General features: G+C 39.7%; 2 protein-coding genes across 7 annotated transcripts in view; one reads left to right on the top strand and one right to left on the bottom strand.

Moving 5' to 3' along the window:
• Positions 1-16,372, bottom strand: part of LOC139620389 (band 4.1-like protein 1) — a 41,644-nt gene extending 25,272 nt beyond the window's left edge. For 2 of the 5 annotated variants that reach the window (XM_071475851.1, XM_071475853.1), the window contains exons 1-2: positions 16,014-16,372; positions 201-289 (exon numbers count right to left, since the gene is read on the bottom strand). In XM_071475851.1, the coding sequence (XP_071331952.1) occupies positions 201-272 (72 nt within the window). In that variant the 5' untranslated portion in view covers positions 273-289; positions 16,014-16,372. Of the gene's footprint in view, positions 1-200; positions 14,748-16,013 lie in introns of those variants that run through there. The other 3 variants (XM_071475854.1, XM_071475856.1, XM_071475852.1) reach the window with 3 other exon arrangements.
• Positions 1-23,027, top strand: part of ttll9 (tubulin tyrosine ligase-like family, member 9) — a 67,186-nt gene that overhangs the window by 5,727 nt on the left and 38,432 nt on the right. The window lies entirely within an intron of this gene.

Below are 23,027 nucleotides of genomic sequence, written 5' to 3'. Positions count from 1 at the left end.
TCTTTGATCATGTAAAGCAATCATCAAATGCATGATGTAGTGTGAACTGCCACTCTCAGATGTTAAGATGTTAAGTTGCTGGCAGAGGCAGAGGCGGCTAGTTGCCTTGCATATCAAGCAGAAAACCGGAAGACATCTGAGTGATTGAAAGGCCTGAGTAAAATGATCTACAGCAGCTGTGAGTTCCACTGAGCTCCCACCTGATTGGTCCTCCTGGCGTCACCCTCCAATGCGCTCTTCATTTCCCCAGCCAAAGCCTTCTCTGTTGTCATAGAAATGGATTGCAGTCCTGCAACCACACATAAACATATTCAGTCAACATCAAATTTTTTCCTGTTCCAAAAACCAGTGCAGAGTGTTTACTGCAGCTAAAAGTACAATCTGCCTTTGGAACGCTTTCCCGTCTGTACGCAGCATACCAAATCATCACTTAAACTGACATTGTGGTGTAATGACCTGCCGCAGAACTGATACCTGTGGTGACATCGCATCCAATTTCCTTTGCAGCTGACGGCTGCTTTGGTATTTTTAATCATCCTCTACCACTATGCAGACTGATCATTGTGTATAGGAGGATGGTGAAAGGGAGGAAGAGAGTAGCTCAGTCAGTGCTGGCTCACAGCCTCCCACAGGAGCACTCTGCATGAAGAGTGTTGGCTTCAGGACTCTCTCTTCTCACACTAGCAAAAGAGATAGCATAAATTACATCAGCCAGAGAGCCCTGCGGCACAGCACAGGACAGCAGACACACCGAGATAGAGAATGAGAGCAGGAGGGAGAGGGACGACAAGGAGGGAGAGGGCACCTGGAATGTGACAACAATCTGAGGATGAGACAGGAGGAAGGAAAGAGTAGCAGAGTAAACGGCAGAGGTTATGAGGAGAGAGACACCAGGGAGAGGAAAAGAGAGGGGCTGGAGAGTGAGATATACAGCCATGCTGATACAATAATAAGGTGATCAGGAGACAGACATGAATGGTAATTTGAAGGTGACCACTGCTTTAATCGAGCTGGACTCACACAGTAAAGTAGTTGATATTCATATGAGGTGGTACAGCTAAGTGAAACGAACTGTCCGAGATAAAGCCCGGAGTCAATCTGTAGCTTTACGGGGTCACAGGTCTAACACTCCTTATATGTCAGCTGAAATTTTCCAAGATAACATAAGGAATTTTCTCCAGAATTAACCACTGCTGAAATTCTTAACTAAAGCCATTTTTGAAAAATATTGGATTATGACGGGGCAGTATTAGAATTTTAAGGAGGTGCTTCCTTTTTCCAGTGTGGTAAAAATAAAAAAAGCTAAATTATCAGGTCCCTTCTTTCCTCGAATATATTGTTTATTTTAAAGTATTCCCATTTCAGTCTCAAGAGAAAGGGTAAGAAATGCATACTCTACTGTATAATGTATCATTTTCTTCTTAAGAAACTCCAGGAAATGTGCTAGCCTACGGCGTGTGTAATATTGTGTAAGCACTGGAGAGAACTTCATTAATGACTACCAATGTAGCGTAAAACAGCCATAAAGAGAATGTGCTTTTTGCGTCAAAGCAAAGTGTCGTTAAGTAGTACACTAAACCTTGAAGTTATTGATTTGAACACAAGAAGATGCATCATCAGCTCCTCAATATGTGCTTTATCACATGTTTGGGAAAAGATTTGTAATGTAGGTGAAGCTCTAAAGTGAGAAATGTGAAAGAGCATCAAGTAAGGCATGAGATTAATGAGAGGAAGGGATTAGTAAGGAGGGGACGTGGAAAGCTCCGATAAAAAGTACAAAGCTTCCGGGGGAAACTGTCATTAGGGACGAGCCAAACATTAGCCTAATTTGGTCTAATAACGACCAACCGAAGTGTTTGTTAACCAGGAAAAGATATGGTGGTATTTTTCTCCCAAAGAAGAGGCCATAATTAACATTTTATTCCTCAACCAGTTGTCTGAGGACCTCTTTGTGTTTACAGCTTGGGAGGCTGGAACACAGCGCCTCTCAGCTTTCATAATAGGTCAGCCTCCCTCTGCATAATGAAGCCAGATCAAAGAGGAGTGCAGGCTGGCTCTGACAAGGCTGCAGATGTCACACACTCACACCGTGCAGTGTTCCTCCACAACTCTGAAGAGGCTATGAGGTGTGTCATTACTCTAATTAATGACTAAAAATACAATTAATTATAAAAGATATTCTCCTTATAACTATATACTATAACTGTATATTACAGACAGTAATGACAGTTTGTGGTGGTCCTGGTTAAAGGGGTAAAAACTAGAGATTTTCTATATTTTCCAAAAGATTTCCATGTGTAAATTTGTCTGATTCATGTTTATGCAATGAGACAATGTCAAAGTCAGACGAGGGAAGCAGCAAATTTACATTAATGCATATACGCACACGGTACTGCGAGGAAGCAGAATATCTGTCAAACAAAACTTTAACACTGCATGGAGCTTACTGATGTTTTATCTACGCAAGTGTCTTGTGAAAACTGTCATCCAAAAATATCTCAAAGTCATAGTGTAGGTTCACAAGTTCAGACTTTATTTATGAAGCACAACTCGTTTGGGTTGGGAAATAATTCATTTTTACCATTTAGTTCTCTAGCAAGGATATGATCATATACTGTTAGAAATGAGAAAATTCAAATTCTGTCCTCCAAAGGAGTGATTCATGATGAGAAACTGACACAGTTATAAATGTTTTTGTTTTACATGTGTGAGGAGTTTTATCTGATGGAAAACATAACAGTGATACAGTTCAAAGCCTGACTGATGAATCAGGACATACGCTACTGGTCACAAGTTTTACAGCACCTCCATCTGTGACTTAAATTTACGTAATTCAATGTCTCACTGAAATTAAAGCATAGAAAAAAGAAAGAATTGGAGATGCATAAAAGAAAAGATGGAATCTTTTAGTTGAACTAAAAACCTATGACCCCGTAAAGCTACAGATTGACCCACAGTTTTTCTGTAATCAATATGATATTGACTTCAACCATATAACAGAGCCCTACATTTTGTGTATTTTTATTTTATTTAATTGAGTACAGTCAAGAGGCAGACAGAAAATATGGGGAGAGGCACACAACAAATGTGCATAATAGAGGACATTGTGGTTATATGTGGTTTTATTTCTTGGACCCCTTGGCCACAGTAATACCCTTCTGCCTTAGAATTCTTATGAAGGGACATTTCATGCAATCAATGTTATATACTGAGAAGCACAGTAAAGATTACTCAAATTCCGAGTCAGTTCTTTCACCTTACATCTATCTTTCATCTGATCTCATTCCTCTTGTAAACATCAGTTCTCCTTAAAACTGACATGAGCCAATCAGATCGGTCCACTGTAATAAAGTGTGAATGCCAGCTCCATGAAGCAGCTGTCAGAACAATATGTCAGTGAATCACAGGCAAACTTGAGAAGAATCCTAATAGATCAGTGTCAGAGACTATAGGTTGCTCATTTCACACACATCATGATCGTGAGGCCAATCAATTCTTTAATTTGGGTCAATTTGTGATTCAATCGCTCCAGCTCCACATGGTCCCCACACACCTAATCATCTGCGTGAGAGAGATGATGGAGACTGAGATGTATGAGGTAGTACGGCTGCTTATACTTCCAATTCTATCAGTCCCTGTTATCAGAAAGACTCCCATCAAAGGTTTTGCTTTGTTTCTTGAATTTCTAAGAACAAACGTCAAGGAAAGTCTCTGTGAAGTGTGACTGCAACACAGTAGGTGAAGCTCCCAAAACAATGTGCAGAGGGCGGAAGGCCTCCAAAAATAGTTGCATTACGTGAGTTGTCTTTTTTTTACTTGCATAGGACAGAAATACTTTTTTTATTTATACTTCAGAAGTTTAGGACCAAATTAAAACAGTCTCAGACTAGATTTAGGAAAGTGCTTATATTAGGATGGTTATCTAACTGAATTCTATTACTCTCAGACAGCACTGTGACACAACTGGTTTTGACATTTGCTTGAGTCATAGACAACCACAGTAATCCCAGACAGCCTCCATGCTGCTTCCACTCTGGTCCATTAATCTCAAACTGTGTGGGCAGTGTGGGTATTGTGGTGAATGTGTGTATGTGTACATAAGTGGGTGAGTTTTAAACATGTTTATGTCTTGTTGAAAACCGTTCCACAACTACCTAAAGTTCGTGGCAGTACAAAACTACCACTGACAGAGAAAACTGACAGAGGTAGATGTGATATACAGTACATAGAAAAACTGGGGAGGCTTTGCAGATCACTTTCAATGTTTATCCACACTACTGCATGAGCATTGAGGGGGGATTAGCTCCTGAAAAAAACATTTTGGAAAGTTAATATACTTTTTTTGTTTTACATATTTTTCCATCTTTATGTTTTATGTCTGCAATCTTAACACTGCTTGGAAGTGGGCTGTGCACCGATGGAAACAGGTGATGTCCTGTATTTGTGTGAACTAATCAGAATAGAGCAATTTGAAAATCAAAGTCAGAATGTGATCAGAGCTGTAGGGTTCTGTGTCACCATTAGTCAAATCTGATAAAGCCACACCCACACACTAATGTTTTGGCCACATGGGGGGAGCAGAGGCAAGTTGTGAAAACCAAAACATAAGCTAAAAGACGCTATGAATGAGCGGAACTGCAGCATTGAATGATATGGGTTAGTCGCAAAGAGAGTTAGCCATCTTGCATTACTCAGAGTCACTTGAGTTGTTGTTATTAAAACAAGACACAACCTAGTATATGGCTGAAATCCTGCAAGGTCGTCTGACAAAATCACCAAACACATAGATTAAAGACAAAGACTGTGCTGTGATTTCAGCTACATTATATTTTCTTTTAAAGTGATCACTTAGTGGGGAAGTTAAATGAGACAGACTGTATTACAGCCATAGTGAAATAGAGAGACGGGAAGGTTGGGGAGAGAAACCAAGAGAGGGTATGACAAGTGCCACTGGCCGGACTCAAGCCTGGGCTGCCACGGCAAGGAGTGAGCCCAAATGGCATGTGCACCACCAGGTGAGCTACCGGGATGGCCATGCTATCTTTCTTATTTTATCTATCACACAGCTCACAGCCTCCGACTGTGATTCTACCTCCCTGTCTTTGATATGTAGAATTGGTCATAGCGGAATTTCTGTGAAAAGCCTTGTTTCCAGTCGCTCCTGTTTGCCGTGTTAAAGTTACTGCATCACATGTTAATACAAACTCAACACTTTCTGTAATCATTTCAAATCAAAAGCCCTCTAGCGTTTCAGTGGACAGAAACCCTTTTATTTCTGTGCTGCAGTAAGGGTATAGTCTCAAGTCTGGTTGCTGGTGTTTCTGTTTACATATTACTCAGATGTGCTAGTTTCATTAGCAGTTACCTTTGAGCTCTCTCCTTCCCTCTGTCTGTCCTGCTCTCTCTGCTTGGTGTGTTGGATGCTTAGTTATTCCTGTGCCTACTTTAGTTATAATGATACATGTAATGAAAGTAGTTTATTTGCCATAATGGTGGTGAGCCTCAGTGAGCTGGAAGTGCTTCTCCGATCCCTGCAGTTCCTGAGCAGCCAGGAAACAACAGCGGCTCTGTAGACCGTAACAAGAGGTGTAGCCCTGTGTCCTTGGTTGGCATCCATACATGGTCTAGTCATATACCGGGTTTATACCCAGTCTGTCTGAAAAAATGTCTTTAAATCAGGCTGCAAACACCAATCTAATAGAACCTGTTTGCACCAGAAACTCCAACTCAGTGATGTGGCACTCGGCTGACCGATGGTGGAAATATGATCACCCCAGTCAGTCAGCCAAAAATATTGATTATAGCCACTTCAAGGTTTTACATCTTCAGTCTGCTCTATATTAAAGAGCTGGTTTGAGATTCACTAGTGAGCACCTCAACCCTTCTAACAACAGGAACAATATCATGAAAATCTTATTGCCTTAATTTAAATTGTACAGGGGTTGGACACAGCAACATGAATACCTGTAAAATGTCATGCAATCACTTGAAACAGTCCTGCAATTAATACTTAAGTGAAGCTTCAAATATTTAGTCAGGTATTGCTTCTTTATGGTTATCTTTTAAACAGATGTTTTTGGGGCTGTTACATTGTATTTCACCTCAGAAATCACCATAAAGTTGAATAATTTCTTTGACAGTCTCATCAGCAATTTATAAGCTTCACAAATGTACAAAATGTACATGTGTTCTTTCAAAACCAATAAGTATAGGATCGTTTGTCTGGAGCGTAAACTGTTACAGATCGGTATGCCCTATGAACCACGTAATTAGTGTTAATAGTTTATTATCAAGTCTAACTAAAGTCTACATATTCACAAATTCAGAAGCGTGAGTTCCACCTCTCCGTACTTCCCACCTCCCCCTGGATTTTGAGCAAACATAAAAAATAGTCAAATTCTTTCTAATTATTCTTTCTAATTATTTTAAAGTCTTCACAATTTATTTATTCTGTTTACTGTTCAACCATATTTTCTGTAATATTAGTTTCCTACATGAGGGCTAATATTCTTTTTCACAGCTTTTCCTGCACTGCTACAGCCTAGTTATATAGATCATCTTAGTTGGTGGTGACACAAAACAATGCACCAACATAACAGTGCAAATCCTGTAATTCATCCAGGACTGAATGGGGCCATGACTTCTTTACAACTCCTAGGCTGACTGTCACGACACAAGAAGAGAATACAGATGGTGCAACAAGGTGTTTAAATATATAACATCTGTAAAGTCGTATTTTTCTGCAGGGAAGTACTTGCAAAGTTGCGTTATACCCACGAAGACTCAAGGCTGTAATCGTTGCTAAAGGTGCGTTAAATGAGCACTGAGTAAAGGCTCTGAATACTAATGTCAATGTGATACTTCAGCTTTTCCTTCATAATAATAAGAATTTTGCAGAAATTCTTCTTATTATAAAAAATAAAAACTTATAAAATTTAGTTTTTGCTTTGTCATTATGGGATACTGAGTAAACATTAAGGAATACTTTCTGAATGCACAACAGATCATCATAGCTGTTGGTGACACAAAATATGCAACAAAGTAGAAAATACCACTGCAAATCCTGTAATTCATTCAGGATTGGATGGAGCCATAATTTATTTACAGCTCGTAGACTGTCTGTCGCAACACAAGAAGACACTACAGATGGTCCTACAACTGTGTTCAGATATGAGACATCTGTAAACTTGTATTTTTCTGAACGGAAGTACTTGCCTCCACATTTCAAACATTTTTGTCACATGGCTCTTTGTCTCATATATTTGCTTTCTGGGTGAAGAGATGAGATGATAAATCTAACGCCTGTGATGTGCGGTATCTCTGACTGTCAAAAAGAGCAGATCGTATCTTCAAATGGGTGTGCTTTGTTGTCATGAGAAGCGTTGCCTGTTTAAGTGTGTTACAAAACACTGCAGGCATTAATAAGATAAGCTGTGTTTAGATGATCAGTCACAGTTATTGAAAATTTTTTAAGATAAAACACTGATAAGAAAAATTCTGTGACACACACACACATGCTTACTGTCCTCATGAGCACACATTAAAGCACACAGACTTCCTTATCACCGAGTCCTCTCATTCAGGACTCTTATCAGCTTTGCCATGTCAGCCTTTCTCTGGAGATGACCTCCTCTGCGCTCTACATTTCAGAGTCAGTCCAGATACTCAGTAATCATTACTGAGCATTGCGGTGGCCCTGATGTAAGCTTGGATCAACTAAAAAAGTGCACTCACTCAAGTGGAAAGAGGTCTCAAACTGTAGAACGTCAACAAGGAAGCAAATGCAGACAATGTGATGGAGCAAAACACTCATCGTCTGCAGCAGGACAGCTCAGATAAATTGCTAGATAGTAACAGACATAATGGCTGCTCATCTAGGGCAGAATGATGTTCATGATGCACCATTCACCACGACCTGCCTTTGCCCATTTGTCTTCGTGCCATCTCTCAAACAAAGACTGTCAATTTAGAGGACCCAAAATTGATGTGTCTTCAGGCAGGCGTCAGTTGCCCACAGGCCCATCCTTCATCAGCGGTGGGCAGGAGAAATCTGTCAAATATAGCATCTTAAAAATATGTCACAGTAGAGCAGGAGGAACAGCTTGTGGATTCCTCTAGCTCCTCAAACACAGTATGCTGTCAAGAAATTGTACATGTGCTAACAGCATCAAGTGTTAGCCTCCCTCCAGAGTATGTTGGAGAAAAAAAAAAGGTGCATAGAGTAGAGTGTGAGAGCAAAAGCAAAGTGTCATCAGAGTGTGTTGTCATAAATGACAGTGTCATCAACACCTCCACTGGTCACAACATCAAAGCTTTGTAAGAAAGGTTTGTGGTATTTCAGAATTATTTGACAAAAAGAGTAACGTCAGGAAAGTTTCAGGCTCCAGAGTTCTAAAAATAATCAAGAGGCGACGAGACTGCCCTCCTGTAGAAAAACAAGCCCGTAGATGGACTGAAAAAACAGGGCTTTCACACAGGAGACTGCTGCTCATCTCTGCCGTTCCGCTGTTCATTTCTTATTTGACTCTAACCATGACTACATGTTTATTATAGTAACCATAACAAAGTCCTCTACCTTTAAGGAAATGCTTTTTCAACCTAAACCATGATCTTTTCCTTAATCGAACCAGGTTGTTTTTTGTGCCTAACCGTAACCAAACCATGAACCATGACTGTACCATAAACAATCATGTGTGTCATTGTAACTTGATGCTCCTACGGGTCATATCAGAGGATGGGGACGAGCAATCTACAGTATATGGTTGCTTAGGCTTGAAGACTTGTCTGAGGAACCGGTGCTGTGCTGAGCTCTTGTTGTTTAAAACAAAAACAATAACTCACAGGAAAACCTCATTCTAACCCCACCTAAATTTAGGTAGAAAACCTGCATTCTTTCTAAAAAATAATCCCCTGGGATGACTCATCTCACATTTGTTGTTTTAGGTTTCTGAGCCCCTCATCATTTAACTCTGTGGATCAGACCTGAACTTGAATGAATAAAGAGGCATATTGGTGCTGCTCATTTCTGAAAAATCCTCAATGATGCTTTTGTTTTAAGAAGAAAATCATTCCTGCAAGCATTTCTCACAACATCCCCCCTAGAGCTTTAGCCCCCGTACAGCATTTCATTATTCCTTCTTTCCTCTTGGTCGCTCTATTTGCAAATGCAATATGTGCTTCAATACAAACCAGTGATTCCAGCCGAATCCCCCATTGTTAAACATTATAATAATCAAGACCATTCAAAGAGACCTCATTTGAAATGTTGACACATACCAAAACAGTTAAATTTGGGTAAAATTCTAATTATCTGCATGGCTTAATACCAAGAGGGACAAGACAGATGTAATGTAATGTTTATATATATATATATATATATATATATATATATATATATATAATGTATAATTTTATGTTACAACAACAAAGTGGTAATAGTAGAGGTAACAATAGTAGTGGTAGTAGCAGTAGTCATGTAAAATTACCAATGTGCTGCAGAGTGGAGTGCTCTGTGTAGATAATATGCCTAACTGTGATCTCCAGGCAATGTTCTTCCTTTGCCAGAATGTCTTTTGTGACTACATCATTTACAAAAATGAACAAAGCATGCCCCAAACTGTACTCCTGTTAATTAGGCCATTCATTAATTTGGAGATTTAAAGGGATGTTACTTTCACTCAGACACAAAGACAGTTTGCTCAAACCGAACCATCTGTCGGTTTCAGAACTTTTCAAGAGAGAATTCTAATTGGAAATAGGTATGGATCCAAGTCTCTTCTTTTTGTCCAAAGTGTCAAACAAGGAAACTGGACAGGTTGGCTGCCCTAATGGATTTTTTGGCACTTTTTGAAGGTTAATCCCTCTCCATGGTGCCTTTGACTACCACAAACAGTAATCCTTAGTGTTTATCATTTGATGTCAGCAGTGAAGAGGGTCTGGGGATGGTCTGCCATGCTAACACTCCAGTATCTGCTAACACTGCCCACAGGCAGATTTTTTTTTTTTTTCAGTATTACCTTAAAATAACCCTGTCTGTTTTTCAGGTTCTCTTATTTAAATGATGTCCCTGTAAATGGTCTGGCCATGAGAAAAGTCTAAACATCAAGAAGTTTTTTTGGTTTGTTTGTTTGTTCTTTTTGTATCTGAAAAACATCACAGTGCAACACAGTGCAACACAGTATTCACAAGCACAGAGACAATGACTGCTTTTTAGGTAACAGGTGGGCTCAAGCTAGCTTAGCTAAATGTTATTCAAGATCAAAATGTTCTAAGCTTTTCAGGTGGTGGCTCAAATCCCTACATCAGATTTTAAAATAACGGACATGTCACTGGAATCACTGGAGTGACTGCCATAAAATTTTGTTCAAACATTCCTGTTCCCCTGACAATGAATCCTACTGATTTTGGTGACCCCTTGACATTTCCTGTTGTAATACCATGGGGTTGACATTTTTAGTTTTTAGTGAAATCTCTCATCGACTACTGGATGTATTGTCATAAAAATGTGGTACAGATGATAGAGATAGTCCCACCAACAGGTCAGAATTAAGTAATCTGTTCAGTACTCTGGTTCATGACATACTACCTGCAAAACTACTGACATCCCCATCAGCCTCAGCTGGTGAACATGGTAAATATTAAACCTGCTAAATATTAGCATCTTAGCATTGTCCCTGTAATGCACAAAACATCGAGTACAATGCCAAAGAGCTGTTAATGTGGCTGTTAGTTATGTTAATATCTTTTACATTTTGTGTGCAGTTTTGTGAAAATTACCAGCATTTTAAATCGAACACCCACACATTGTAATGGTTACCATGACAACAAGCATAAACAGCTATGATTTTTATGTTTTTAATGTGTATCCAGACATCTGAATTAGTTACCGTTGATAAAAAGCAGTAGTAATGGTGTATGTTAAATTGGTGTAGCTACACACAGAAGCCACCCACTGGATCAGCCAATCACTGAATATTCCTCACTGAGCTTTGCCATTTCATCATGCTGTCCTTTTACGTCTCAGCTTTATAATCAGTGCTTCCCTTCTAATGGCATACATAGCCAGTCCATCAATCCTTGCTGGGCAGAGGCTGTCTCTGAGAAACCAGGTACAGGATGATGGGGGTTGGGGAAGAGGGAGTGGCAAGATGTCCTTGTTCAGGGAAAGCCATATACACACATTCTCCAAACCTTCGGCACTCAGCAGTCTTGGAAGCAGATTGTGTAGCATGACTATTAAGTCTGCTGCAAATCACGTCACAGCGCAACCGAGATAAATGATACGGCTTCGGAACCAATGAGGCTGCAAGATCATCCTCCCCAAGAGAAAGCAAGCCCAGAGGGAGTTGTGCTACCTGTGTTGATATAGCATAAGCAGTGACTCGTGGGGAGGGTCTGCACAACAGCACAGGGGATTACAGGGGTTCACATATTTTCCACACTTCAACATCTGAAGTACTAAGTTCCACCTTTTGAGCTGATATGAAAAGACAGATTGTGTGATTGCAAATTTATCTGTGTCTGCTTCATTGTCGCTTGCAGTCAAGGAAAGGTGGCAAATGTGCGTATCAAAATTATTAGAGCAGGGGGCTGGGTCATTGTAAAGTTAATCCACACTGATTAGAACAAATCAGGCAGAGAAATGTCTCAAAATGAGCTGTCAAAAAGCATCATTTGATTTATGAGATGAATATGTTAAATATGAATCAGTTTACACGAGTGGAAGAGCCAGCCTCTTACAGTCTCCGCCACAAATTAATCTTCCATTTAGTGAAGGAGGTCATGTCGGGATGTGTAAGAATGCACAGGAATATTACATTAAAGGTCAAAAGCATTTGGAATTCTCGGGACATGATTGGAATACGCAGACTGTTAACCTATTTAGATTTTTCAATTAGAAAAAAAAAGATTCTTTTAAGAACCGTTACTGTACAGACACCCACAGTGTGTGTGACACTGGTTGTGGACATTTTGACATACTGTTGATACACTCACTGACAAATACAGTCCTGGCAGACAAACATGCTGCTGGACTGTTCAGTGAGACAGACCAAGGCAAAGTGCAGAGCGCAGGCTATACATAACTTTCTTTTTATACAACATTCTCCAGTATGTGTACGGTGTGTTAAGAAGTGCAATTTAACACAACATCGCAGTCTACTCCCTCCTCCCTCTACTCCTCCTTGACGCAGCCTTGATAGAAACTGAACAGTATGAGCTTCTCAAAGTGAATATTTCTGTCACCGCTGTTGGAGTGTGCACGTCCTGTGTATTTAAAGAGCCTGCTAAACACCATGACTTCAGCTGGGCAAAATAAGAGAGAAGGAAGCGTGCAAAGTACCTTCAGTCAAACGACATTGTCCAGCTTTTATGAGGATCAAAATAAAATACATTCAAGCGTTGTGATATTTAATTACCTAGAAAAATAAATCTATCAAGTGTACTTTATGCATGAATATATAACCCTGCATCTCCAAGATCATATTAAACTTCAGAGTGGTCATACTGTGTAAACGGAAGACAATCACCTTCCTCCCATTCCTACAGTAAAAACATCTTCTCCACTCTTATAGGGTACACAATGATGATCCTTCCCTCAATGAAATTTTGCAGATCTTTACTTGCAGTCAAATATAAAGCACAATATATACCTTCACTCTCCCTACCACAATCACAAGAAAATGTCATGCACCATACTGTGCCAACAGCACAGTTCAAATTTTTTTCTCATTTGACCGCAGAGGAGAGTGTTGCCACTAACGATAGCTAACACAGAAACAACAAGCGTGCCTGTTTAAAATGCAGTTACCATGGGAACCCTAGCCTAACATCGTCTGTCAAGCATATCAAAATAAGATAAAGAGGAGGAAAAAAGAGAGCCTGTAGCCATTATTTTGCTAGTTGACACATTCATGAGATGGAAGAAGAGGTGAGGCATCACATGGCACTATACTGAAGAATGTGACAGCTCATGTAGAGGCAGGCACTCTGACATGACACTGTGGAGACAGTGGTGGTGGGTGGAGGAGGATGACCAACAGTTTCAAGCATGCCATCTTTTAGTATCCATTAAAATGGTTTGCCATGAACACAAAAGGTCACAGAAACAAGATGCAGATCTGTGGTATGTGTATGTGTGTCCCTGTGGAGCGACAAGTATGGACGACTGTACAGTATACACTATGTGAGATTTCCTTTTACACACTTTGGGGAGGATAATTTGTTGTTTAAAAATCGAGTCAGACTATTCAAGTCAAGTATGCAAATATAAGTGCAATACTTAACAGATATCAATTTTATTTAGTGTATTATAAATTATTACAATATACTGTCGTCTCAATTCAGGTAATGTAATGTGAGATTAAGCCAAAGGTCTTCAAATGTAGGATTTGTAAATGGAAAATTCACCACTTTCACTACTCTCTCATTTGCTCATATCTTAGAAAAAGAGTCTGACTTTACTGGTCTTATGGAAATCAGTTGGGAGGATGGAGACTTTTACAGTTTCAACATAAATTACTGAACCCAGACGTGCAAAGTAATCAGTAAGAGAGCAACTTTTGTACTTTAATGAAACATTAAATTATTCAGACCTTTTTACCTTTGAGGACTTAAACATACTTTCATTCAAAGTTATTAGCATTAGCAACTAGTCATTAAAACTAAACAGGTCATCACAACTAAACCACAGCATATGTCAAACTGCCTTCAACTTAATAAACATTTATATGCTCTCAATAACTTTTAGCTATAAGCAATCACACTCATTTTCTTCAGAAAATGCACTTTTGCTCTTATGATTGTGTTTGATTTCTTTAACATTTAATGATATCAAAAGATCAATGCCTGTGTCACCAGTCATAGCTTGAATATGATGTTAGAGAAAAGTCTTCCTGAGTCAGGCTTTGTATCCTACAACATATTGTTTGTGATGGTAATGCAGTGAGTGTCAGTTTAATACAGGACGTTACCTTGGCTATGCCTTTTGAAAGCTCCTTTCTCTTCTGTGTAACATGAGTTTATCTTGTGGAGAATTCCAATTTGGCTGTGAACAGATCACTGGCCCTGCTTCAATGAGCTATTGCAAATCAATAACAGGATGACTTAAAATAGGACTCAAGGGAAAATTGTATCGAACTGTGCTGCCTTAAACAAGCATGCGTGCTGAATTTACATGCACAAAAATAAACACATAGAAGTGCATCCTGTGGCTGTACAACACAAGACTAACCTCTACCCTTATGACATGTGCATTGGTGACAGACTGCAGAATCGCCACCTGTGAACACCATGTGTACATCCTCCATATGCTCTTGAAGGTACCTCCCTGTTTTAACTGAGGGGTTCACGTCAGTGCCTGTTACATCTTACGTGTCACAGATAAGAAGAAACTGCTCAGTGGGAAATTTAGCATGTAATTCCATTATTGTATCAGCTGCATTGAGTCTTTTTGAACCACCTTCAACAGCCTTGAAAACAGGTATGATAACAATAATTCTTCCTGAAGGTGTTTAACACAACACGCATCCACACAAAGAGACTTTGCCCTTTAATGTGAACTAGCAAATGGGCGTAACAGAGGAGCACCACACTGCTCATAGTGTTACCATTGTAATGCACACCAGGGAGACTGAAAGTGGAGCAGGTGAAAGAAAGGAAAACGAGGCTGGAGGATGTATGAAAGGACAGAGGCATGGATAAACAGATGGATGGATTTTAGATCTAATTTGCCCCCTCCCTGACTCTGCCTCCACAGATACAGAGTCTGGGAGTTACTGCAGCCTGTGGTGAGGTTGCAAAGGAGCCAAACATACAAGGAGTGACAGTCTATGTGAGTAGGAAGAGGGTGAACAGTGGGATGCATTACTGATAATAATAGCTTCCACAGTCTGACTTGTCTGGAGGTGTTCAGAAACTCTCTTTATCATTTTATTCTTAGCCAAACTTTTACTGTAGTAGGATTGCTCTGTTTGTTTCGGTCCCCCAAAATGTAAAAGTAAGCCTCATATTTTTATGTTTCTTACAGATTGCTGTATGTTATAACTGTCATAATGTAATCTAAAATAGTTTATTTTTGTTTTCAGTTGAAATTAAATGCATACTTATTTTGGTTGTGGTTTAAAGCTGCATTGCATGTTTGAGTTGCAGCTTTTACAACTAAGGACACTTCAAAACTATTGTAGAGATCTTCAAAGTCGTGTTTTATGAGCAGGACACTTCCTTCAGCCATTGCCCAGTTGCTCATTCCCTTTTTTTAAAAATATATTCCAAGTCAAAAACAATTTGATAAATTGCATCAAGGTCAGTTTGCCCCTTTACTTATCTACTGAGATAAATGTACAGTTTATTATTTCAATAAACTCTACCAGTGCCAGTTTCAGGAGATTTCCAATTCAATAGCTCACTTTCTCACAGCGCAATTCACACTGTTTTGACCCCTTGTGGTTGTCGAAGCGCCCACGCCTGCCCCCTCTGCCACACCCGCGACAATGCACTCCGTCTTCAATTAGCTCTTTATCTTGAGCATCAGCTGTTAGCCTATAGCTCCACATAGAGAAACCACACTCTCCGCGGACGCCGGCATGTCCAAGAATAGGTCCAACAATTGTACGTGGGTTGGATGTGTACAGTCACGGAGCTGATCAGGCGCTGAGTGATTCAGTGAGATGCTAGGAAAGGTGCACCTGCTGACTCCCTCTGCCTACTGGGCCTTGATGTCCATGAAATAAAGGATGCCCTGATTCTGTGCAGCTTATTAAAGCAGCATGCCGACCATATTGGTCGGATTAAAGCTCTGTGGCAACACCCTCTCCATCCGTCCATGACACTTGAGGCACAAAGCAATGTCTTTGCGGAGCATGCAGAGCGCGGTTTCCTGCGAGGCTTGCCCCACTGGTGCGAGGACGCTTCCCATCCCTCACCTACAATGTCATTTCTTAGCAGCCGGCAAAAGCAGCATGCACCTGTTCCGCTGGCGTCGGCGCCCTGTGAGACGAACAAATAAAAACGCATACCTGTCCTGTCAGGTCCGGGTGTCAGGCTTCAGTCCAGATTCTGATCATTGAGATTGCGGGAACCTGGAAGACGGACACCGTCACCGCCCCAGTGCAGCCCTTCACTCTGCCACGGGAGATGCAGCCCTGCAGGCGGGGACAGCAGACAGGCACAAGCCGGCAGGGACGGCTCACGGTCGGGAAGGGCTAGGAGGAGAGTAGAGGGGCGTTTTCACGGTGAAAGCGGGGAACTCCTAACGTCGTGCGTGATGTGTGAGGACCGCTCCGCTAATGACACGCAGCGTCTCCGATCACTTGCCTTACTGATTTTTCAGTCATCTTCAGAGCACAGTGTTGAGGAACCTTTTGGCATCGCCACAGAGAAAGAGATGTTCAAACGCTCATGTAGTCCCACAGCCTGGTTTCAGATGGACACATTTGAACCCACTTGTAATTAGCCTTACTGTGGTTTCTTTGATACGTAATTTGACTGAATAAATGTCGCCTTCTGAGTCAGACTACTTCATTTTTCTTGATTCTTGATTTTCAATTTCTTTTGTAATCAATTTCGTATCTCATCAATTTCATGTACAGTCATAGACTTGAAGGCCTATTACAATTCCAGTATCCCACCACCTTAAAGCTGCTGAGCTGCTGCTTCAGAGTTTTTACCAAAGAACAATGCTGCAGCCTGTCTGTATCAGAGTGCCCTCAAATGTCATTTCTGCACCTGTCAATTACTAAAAGTCCAAATGCAAAGTGTATCTGACACCATTGATTGCAAATTAAAGCTCTTGACTTTGTCCATAACTAATTGGAAGTCTTGTTGATAGTTGTTGACATAATCATAGATTTGGGCCTAGAGACAAAAGAGAAAAAGATAAAAAGAGTCTTATTAGCCCCTCCACTAATGAGCATCAGTGCTCCTAGAGAAGGGCAGGGTACAAACAGAGAAAAAGGGATATTGTTAAAGACATGCATTTTTGGTTGTGGTTTAAAGCATGCGTGCTGAATTTACATGAAACATAAACATGCATTATTTTATGTGAGACCAGGTGTGGCATTTTATGATAGATCTCCATTTTTTGTTTCATTGTGCTAGAAAATAGCTCCCTAAGCCAACTTCTATTTGAACACACATTCAACAAGCTTTAACCCCTGCCATGTTTTACATATAGATGCATATAAAAGTACGTCTTTCCCTCACAGCATTGAAAAAAATGGTCTTATTGTTCCCTGCATAGGAAGATGGGTGTTTAATGAATGATTGCTAAGTGGGTGATGTATTGCGTTGGTGACTCACAGGAACCTTCTGTGCTTAACGCCCTCTTTGGCTTTCATGCACAAGTGTTCTGTTCAAATGCAAATATGCATGCAGGAAAGTCAGCTCCCGTCACGCTTCAGTGGGTCTCCTTCAGCTGCTTACAGGATATGCAGAAATGAGCAGCGGGGTGACTTCATAGCCATATGGGAAAGATTTTTGGAGTGTAAAATGATGCTATGGGATATGCCTGACTGTATTATCCCAGTAACGAATGATGTAAGATATTATATTGACTACATGGCTGCATAGGCCTCCCCATATTAAAATCATTTAGGACATCAATTTAGCATTGAGTGTGAACATATAAGCTTAAACTCCAAGTAGCTGTGAAGAGATATAGTACATGATTTCTGCTGCAGAGGATGATGGTATATGATAGTATATTATTGCCACCATGTGGCCGTCATCACACACATTGCAACCATGGGGACAGTATACAGTGTATTGTATGGCCTGTACAAGTTCCACCCATACATCAAGCACATATCAGTTTTCAGTTGGCCACTGAGAGTATGTCAGTGCCTTTTCACCCTCATTTATCATGTAATTACACAGATCTGCTTGTACCGTCATAAGAAGGAACCACCACCTGACTTTATTATGTTCTTTCAAGCTCTGTCTCATTTATAAAGCATTATTATTTTTGCTGTTATTGCCTCCTTACACTGAGACTGACCCGAGTCATAAATGTCTATTATATGAAAACATAATTCTAAACCTCTGCAGGGCTGACAAATTGAGTCAAATCAGCTACAGCACTGTTAAACCCCATACAACAACTTAGTGGAATCCACTAATGTTTTATTATTATGTAAATGTTTTATTAATTATTTAAAGATAATTCAACTTAAATGAACTGCTTTTCATTTTCAGACCATTGCTACCGATAAACACCAGTTCTTCAGACTCGAAGTCAGTGACTTAAGATGATGATCTAAATTAATGTACTAGTGAGTGTTCATTTAACCTATTAAGTCAACTGTCTAAACAAATATAGTTTGCACATTACTTTCCGGTGGGTAACCAAAATGAAAGATGTGTGTTGATTTTTAGAAAGAAGCCCATTCTCATTCAGACTGTCATTAAGAGACAGATCATTGAACACCTTAATTGATTATCAACTGACATTCAATGACAATACCACTGCAATCTGTAGAAAAGCCCAGCAACAACTGTACTTCCTTCAGAGGCTGCATTGGTTTGGGGCGCGTGGAAAACTCTTCTATAATTCCTCGATGAGTCAGTTGTCAACTTTGCTATTATTGCTTGGTTTGGCAATCTCACAATTGGGGAAGAGAGGAGGTTGCACAAAATAGTTCCAGTGGCCTGGAAGATCACTGGCGTCTAACTGGCTGATCTGCCTACCATCTTCAGAGAGAGAGCTGTGTCCTTCCATCATTATAGAGAGACCTCTTTGTTCTCTGTGTGGAGAGTTGTTATGTGTTATTTATGTGTGGATGTGCTTTACCTAGCTGCGTGACAAATTTCCCTTTGGGAAAAGTTGAAAAGTTCAATGCACAGATTTAAAACTTTCCACAGATCTAAAGACCACAGACAGACATGATGGAAACTTGCTGAGGGACTATTTTAAGTAAAGGCATGGTTCATTTTCCTGATGTTCATGAAGGCAATGGGTGGGAGTCACCACCCAATATAGTAATACATTCAAGGTCAGTGGAGACAGCCATACATGTTGTATTTGTACTAGATCTGGTAGAATGTTGTTAGATCTTTCTGTCAGATGAAGAACACACTTCAAACTGAGAAAATATTAATAATATATAATATTATAATAATATAATATAATAATAATATAGAAAAAAAGTGTGCCAGTGTAACACAGCAGTTGCTGACTGAGCATAATATCTCACCTTTATTGAATTTGTTTTCTCAGCTTCAGTGAACATCAGAAACTTGGTGTATAGTAAGTAAAATGCATCAAAGTCTAACTAAATCAAATGTCCTCAAAATAATATGAAACATACAGGAACACCGTATTTCCATTGTGTTTTCTTTCGTTTAGCTTTCATTTCACTGAGGTTTTACTACTTTTCGATGCCACTGGAAAATTAGCACCACCAGCTGTTTATCTTGACAAGCCAACCTAAAATATAAATAATGATAGTGGATGGACGCATTTGGTAATTTTTCTTTTCACAGTTTTCTCAAAATTCTGTTAAAATTTGTGCTACAGTTCGATGGAAACCCATTTATTGTGATAGACCTGTGATTTGACATGGAAGACAGTTTGTTTCCTGTTTCCACAACAGTGTGTTTTTTTCCAAGCACAGATCGTTATGGAACTTTAACCAAGTGTTTATCATAACCATGATAACAGTGATCTAAAAAACTTAAATATTTCTTTGTCACATCATAAAATTGTTCAGTTTGTCAACAGTCTTCCTGCCAATAGAGGGCACGCAGAAAACACTTTTAGAGTACAAGTCAATCTGAAGGACAAACAACATATTTTGTAATCTAATTCGAAGGACTTATAACTAAGCTGGCTTTACATTTTCACAACTCCTGAGTCAACATTGAACAAATTATTCAAGTTTAGTTCAGTTGACTCACATTTTTAAGTAAGCTTGCAAGGAAGCTGTTTTTTTTTTTGAAGGCGAGAATTCATCTTTCCAGGCTTTCAAGCTATTACCTTATGACTGAACCACAGTGGTTCGGCTCAATCAGTGTCCTATGAAGGCGTGTCTTCGGTGTGACAAAGCATGGCGGTACCTAAAGAGGTTAGTGTAGATGCTGCTATAGCATAATTTTCATGAGAACTGGAGAATATATCTTCACTGAAACAAGGGCATTGGAGGCTGTAGATGTTTTTGCTCTTCCTCCGACTGGCTTCAGCGGGAGTTTGATTTATCAATTTGGTCCACTGGTGTGAAATAAATGGGAAGGATGCAAAAGGTGATTGGTTGATTGTTTAGCCCATGATAGTGATAGACATTTATAGACAGATTCATGCTTTCAAGTTGGTTTTTTTTTTTTTTTTTTTTAAGTGCCTGCCCTTTTCCAAACAGTTTCCAACTAAGCCTTCCCAGATGTTTCTGTGTAACAAACCATCTGTAGCATCAGATTCATTTTTAAAGCAGCTGGAGAACTGAAATAAACAAAAATAATTAACAAAGTTTTGTCCCTGCTTTTTTACTCACTACTTCTCAAAATTTTAAAGTAAAATGTCAAGTCTTCATCAGAATATTCCAAGTCTAAAACCAAGTGTTTTAGTTCTGTCAGTCTGGTTCCTGAGTACATAACAACAACAGAACAACAGCCCCAATCTCACCAGAAGCACAACTGTACTTCGGACGTCCAGTGTTAAGTGGTGAATCAAAACATCTCTCAAATAATATGACCACTAAAAGTTTTCCAAGGTAGTAAATATGCAATGGTGGAAAAAACCCATGACGTGCTCCTGTTTGTCTGTGTTTCTACGTCCATGCTATGCTGTTTAAGAGTCTCTGAACTCCTGAGAGAAAAGATAAAATATGCATAAACTTCCCTGAACGTTATACAACTATTAACATTTGATTTATCTCAGCTCTGTCAAAATACAGCAGGAGAGCAGACTAACAGACAAACAGACTGCTGTGCAGTTAAGACACGGGCCTCAGAAATGTTTTCTTTATGACTGACAGGCTGTGGACACTCAGATACTCAACCAGACTTACTACCTGAAGGGTCAGGGAACCCATCCAAATTTGACAGTCATTGGTAAAGTTAGAGTCAAAGACTTGGGCTTAGGGGGTAAAACAACACATTACTATGGATGTTTTTTTAATCAGTAGAGAGGAAATTGAATCCAGATGGCTGATGGTGATGTAAAGAAAAAAAGTATGTCATGGACGTGCGTGGGTGCGTGTGTGCGTGCGTGCGTGTGTATTCATCAGACCCCATGTCAGTGAATAAACATTACTTTTCTTGACCTAACACCTGTGCAAACAAATAGGCACACACACTGCACGCACATTTGCTTTCCCTCCCTCAAACATGCTGCTCATCGTGACCACTTCGGACAGGTTGTATATTATATCACACTGTGGTATGTGCACATTTCTAAGACCACCAACCTGCTAACCGATGATTGCCTATAGTCCAGACTGAAGCCCCGGTCAGTTTAGGCTCAGGCAAAAACACATACAGCATCACAGCTACTTCCCATGGCCATAAAACTAAATTAATTTAATATCTGAATGTCAGTGACAAACGTTTCCTTATGTGTAAGAAAGTGTAGTGTGCGTGACTTTCTAGAACTTGCGGCTTGTAAAAACTGGAAGATGTCAGCTCTCAAGAATTTCAGCCATCCCACCATAACCTGAGATTAAAAGACAAAAACAGAAATTATTTGTATTGATGTCCCAGTGATCCCAGTGAATTGACATAGATGCCCTATTGTGTCGCTGTGGAGGTTCAATTATGTGGACATTAAGAGTAAAATGTTTTCTATCCTATTCGATGAAGCCGCTTGAATTATAAAGATCTGGTAAAGGATCAGAGGGTTCTACCTGGGCTCACTATGATCAAAGTGTGCACAAAACATCTGCTCTTCCTAAATCTTTTCACTGAGCACAGCTTGGACACAGATAGAGCTGAACTCTTGCTCAGTGCCAAGTCTAACCCAAGTGCAGATTTGATAGATAACTAGATACAAAAGTGGAAAATAAGGAATTCCAGCCGCTTCATGTAACCAAAGGACAGTCCTCAAACCCAGAGGCAATGATTGAGATTAACAGAAATGTGCAGTGGCACAATAAAAGTGAGTGTGAGTTAAGTACAGGTTTGGCATTTATTGTTTGGAAACAATGAAAGGTGAATTATCTGTGATCAGTGAATTGGTTGGTGAATCAGAACACGTGGTCATTCCAAGCAGTGCTGAACAGAGCGTAAAGTTTCATCTTTCTTCTTCTTCTTCACATGAGGAGTCTTTGATCCCATTCCTCAGTGCTCCCCCAAAGAAGGGTTCTACTCAGTTTCCAACTTATACATCCTTAAGCACAGTTTCCTCCTGCCTGTGAGCTGGAAATTGAGTTTGAGTGAGGAATGGGGAGCCGGCCAGAGGAGCCTGAAGAAAGGATATACAAAGTCACAATAAAATTAAGATGTCAAAATGAAAGTAGAAGAGATGGGTTGAACACATGTTAAGTTGAAATACAACACACAAAAAGTCAATAACAACAATGGAGTTGTTAGTTATCTATATAGATATTTTTTGCAACAAATTATTACATTATTGCCAAGAAATGTATCATCATACTATTATATCCAAGCAATGCATGTCTAATTCTGTTGTTGCTGGCACAATTGGAAACATAGTAGCTGTCACCAAGTTATTATGTATTGGTGTTAGAAGTTTAGGTTTTGTAGGGGATCAATGGAAAGGATGAAAAGTTCTGCGACTGATTTGTTGGGAATGTAAAAGGTCATATAAGCCAACAGTGGTCACTGACATTGGTTAACAGTTCAAATTTAAGCAAAAAAATATTTTTTACACCTATCAGAAATAAATGTATAAAAATCATAAGAAAATAATGTAACCATAGAGGTCTAAAACATTCAGTAGCACAGTAAATCACAGTATTATAGAAAATCTAAATTCTAAGGAACCAAAAAGGTACATCACCATCTGTTTTTGGCCCCCTGACAGCTGCTATCATACAATGTAAAAAAAACACTTCCAGAAAGTTTTTTAAAGTGAGACTCTGGCA

Source organism: Trachinotus anak, unplaced genomic scaffold (assembly GCF_046630095.1).
Source record: "Trachinotus anak isolate AG129_WGS33_773 ecotype Australia unplaced genomic scaffold, CSIRO_AGI_Tana_v1 ptg000004l, whole genome shotgun sequence".
NCBI classification, from domain to species: Eukaryota; Metazoa; Chordata; class Actinopteri; order Carangiformes; family Carangidae; genus Trachinotus; species Trachinotus anak.
Note: the sequence above shows the minus strand (reverse complement) of the source record. Positions and strands in the feature narration are given on the sequence as shown.